The 2,269-nt window shown below is 56.8% G+C and overlaps 1 protein-coding gene across 1 annotated transcript in view; it reads left to right on the top strand.

Moving 5' to 3' along the window:
- Positions 1 to 2,269, top strand: part of plxna3 (plexin A3) — a 58,904-nt gene that overhangs the window by 5,440 nt on the left and 51,195 nt on the right. Inside the window, 2 exon segments of the mRNA XM_008402733.2 lie at positions 729 to 1,425; positions 1,493 to 1,657. Of these exon segments, the coding sequence (XP_008400955.2) occupies positions 729 to 1,425; positions 1,493 to 1,657 (862 nt within the window).

Below are 2,269 nucleotides of genomic sequence, written 5' to 3'. Positions count from 1 at the left end.
GTGTGTGTGTGTGTGTGTGTGTGAGTGTGTGTGTGTGTGTGTGTGAGTGAGAGACGGACCCATTCTTCACTAAGCGTCTGCAGCAAGCCACCGTCTGTCCTCGCTGTGGAGGTGTGTGTGTGTGTGTGTTTTCCTCTGGTTGTGAGGACTCGTCTCAGGGAGAATCTGGCGCTGTGAGGACTTTCTGTCCGACTCCATCAGATCAGGACCAACTGCTGGCATTGAAGTTAAACTCCAGCTCATTTCTTCATGGTTCAAAGGTCACCGTCAGCAGTTTTCTGAAAGTTGTTGGATTTGTTTTGTCTGCTTTTAATTCGTTTTCAGTCGGTTCTCTGAGGAGGGAACAAACACGGAGATGATCATGTGAAGTTTCCTGCTCTTATTTAACGATATTAATCCGCTACAGCAGATCGGAGAGCAGGTTACAGGTTTATTGGTGCTGGAGATAAACGTTTCTTCAGCTAGTTAAAAATACAAATAACTGCTTGGTTATGACGCTAAAATGTTCCAAGACAAAACACTAAAATATTTATTTGATACAAGGCTAACATGAGCCAACAACGGCTAAGCTAGGCTAACATGAGCCAACAACNGCGGGTGGGCAGGGCGGCTGGGCGGGGCAGGGCGACGCACCTGGTCGTCTGAAGCAGCCTGGGAAACCTCTGGCCTCTGGATCCAAACCAGCAACCTTTCAGAATGACGCCCATATCCTGAACTCTTCTCTTCAGATTGGCGTTTCAACGCTCAAACATTTACTTCCTGTTGCTGAGCAGCTGCCGTTTCTGGCCAGACCATCCTTGCACCTCCTCCTGCCGGCCGGGTCGGCGCCCCCCGGAGGCCTGGAGGTTCTCTAACTCCTTTTCCCCTCCCTCTGCAGGCGTGGTCGTCGGGGAAGATGATTGGACGGCGGACTCCAGGAAGAAGAAGCCGGTGAAAGGCAGCAGCCGGCTGTTCATTGGCGCCGCCATCGACGGGAAGTCGGAGTACTTCCCCACGCTGTCCAGCAGGAAGCTGGTGGCCGACGAGGAGAACAACGACATGTTCTCGCTGGTCTACCAGGACGAATTTGTGTCGTCGCAGATCAAGATCCCGTCGGACACGCTATCCACCTACCCGGCCTTCGACATCTACTACGTGTACGGCTTCTCCAGCCGGACCTACGTCTACTTCCTGACGCTGCAGCTGGACACGCAGCTGACCCAGATGGAGGCCGGCGGGGAGAAGTTCTTCACCTCCAAGATCGTGAGGATGTGCTCCAACGACACCGAGTTCTACTCGTACGTGGAGTTTCCCCTGGGCTGCACCAAGGACGGCGTGGAGTACCGGCTGGTCCAGGCCGCCTACAGGCAGAAGCCGGGCCGGCGGCTGGCCCAGGCGCTCGGCCTGGGTCCGGACGACGACGTCCTGTTTGTGGTCTTCTCACAGGTGAGCTCCCTGCGTCTCCTCCTGTGGCTGGAGCCGAAACTCTGACCAGGCTGGTTTCTGTGTCCAGGGCCAGAAGAACCGCTCCAACCCGCCCAGAGAGACGGTGCTGTGTCTGTTCACCCTGCATGACATCAACCTGGCCATGAGGGAGCGCATCAGCTCCTGTTACCGCGGAGAGGGACACCTCACGTTGCCGTGGTTACTCAACAAAGAGCTGCACTGCATCCACACTGTGAGTCGTCGGCAGAATGAGATCAAAAACGACTATTTCAGGCGAGACCCGGCGCCACAGACGCGGCGCCACAGACCCGGCGCCACAGACGCGGCGCCACAGACGCGGCGCCACAGACCCGGCGCAGCGTCTGTGGCGCCGCGGTTTTCACAGTTTCCTTTTTGCGTAGCGTTGATGGGATAGTTTCCTGTTTTCCGTCGTTTCTGGCCTGACGCAGCAACGCGGCGCCTCCATCGCGCTGTGGCGCTCGTCTCACGGCGTCAGGGTCTGATGGTGGCGTTTCTCTGAGCTCGGAGTCCAATCAGATTCCCAGATTGTTCCGGATCCGCTCCGCAGGGTTCTGAACTCGGCTGCTTTGTAGGCGAGGAACGGAGAACGGGGCAGAAGGAAATGTCTCAGTGTGAGCTGCAGTGGGTTATTTCAGGTCGGGGGTAGATGATGTTCGTATTCACGGCCTGCAGTCGTTGCCATGGCAACCAGGCAGGGAGACTCTGGCAGGAGCGGCGATCTGGGCCGGCCCGGTTTGGGGGTGCAGAGCCGGCCAATCAGCTTCACGCTGATGAAAGCCATAAAACATCAGAACCGGGTCTGAGCGCTGGGGGCGGAGCTTAC

Source organism: Poecilia reticulata, unplaced genomic scaffold (genome assembly GCF_000633615.1).
Source record: "Poecilia reticulata strain Guanapo unplaced genomic scaffold, Guppy_female_1.0+MT scaffold_253, whole genome shotgun sequence".
Classification (NCBI taxonomy): Eukaryota; Metazoa; Chordata; class Actinopteri; order Cyprinodontiformes; family Poeciliidae; genus Poecilia; species Poecilia reticulata.
Note: the sequence above shows the minus strand (reverse complement) of the source record. Positions and strands in the feature narration are given on the sequence as shown.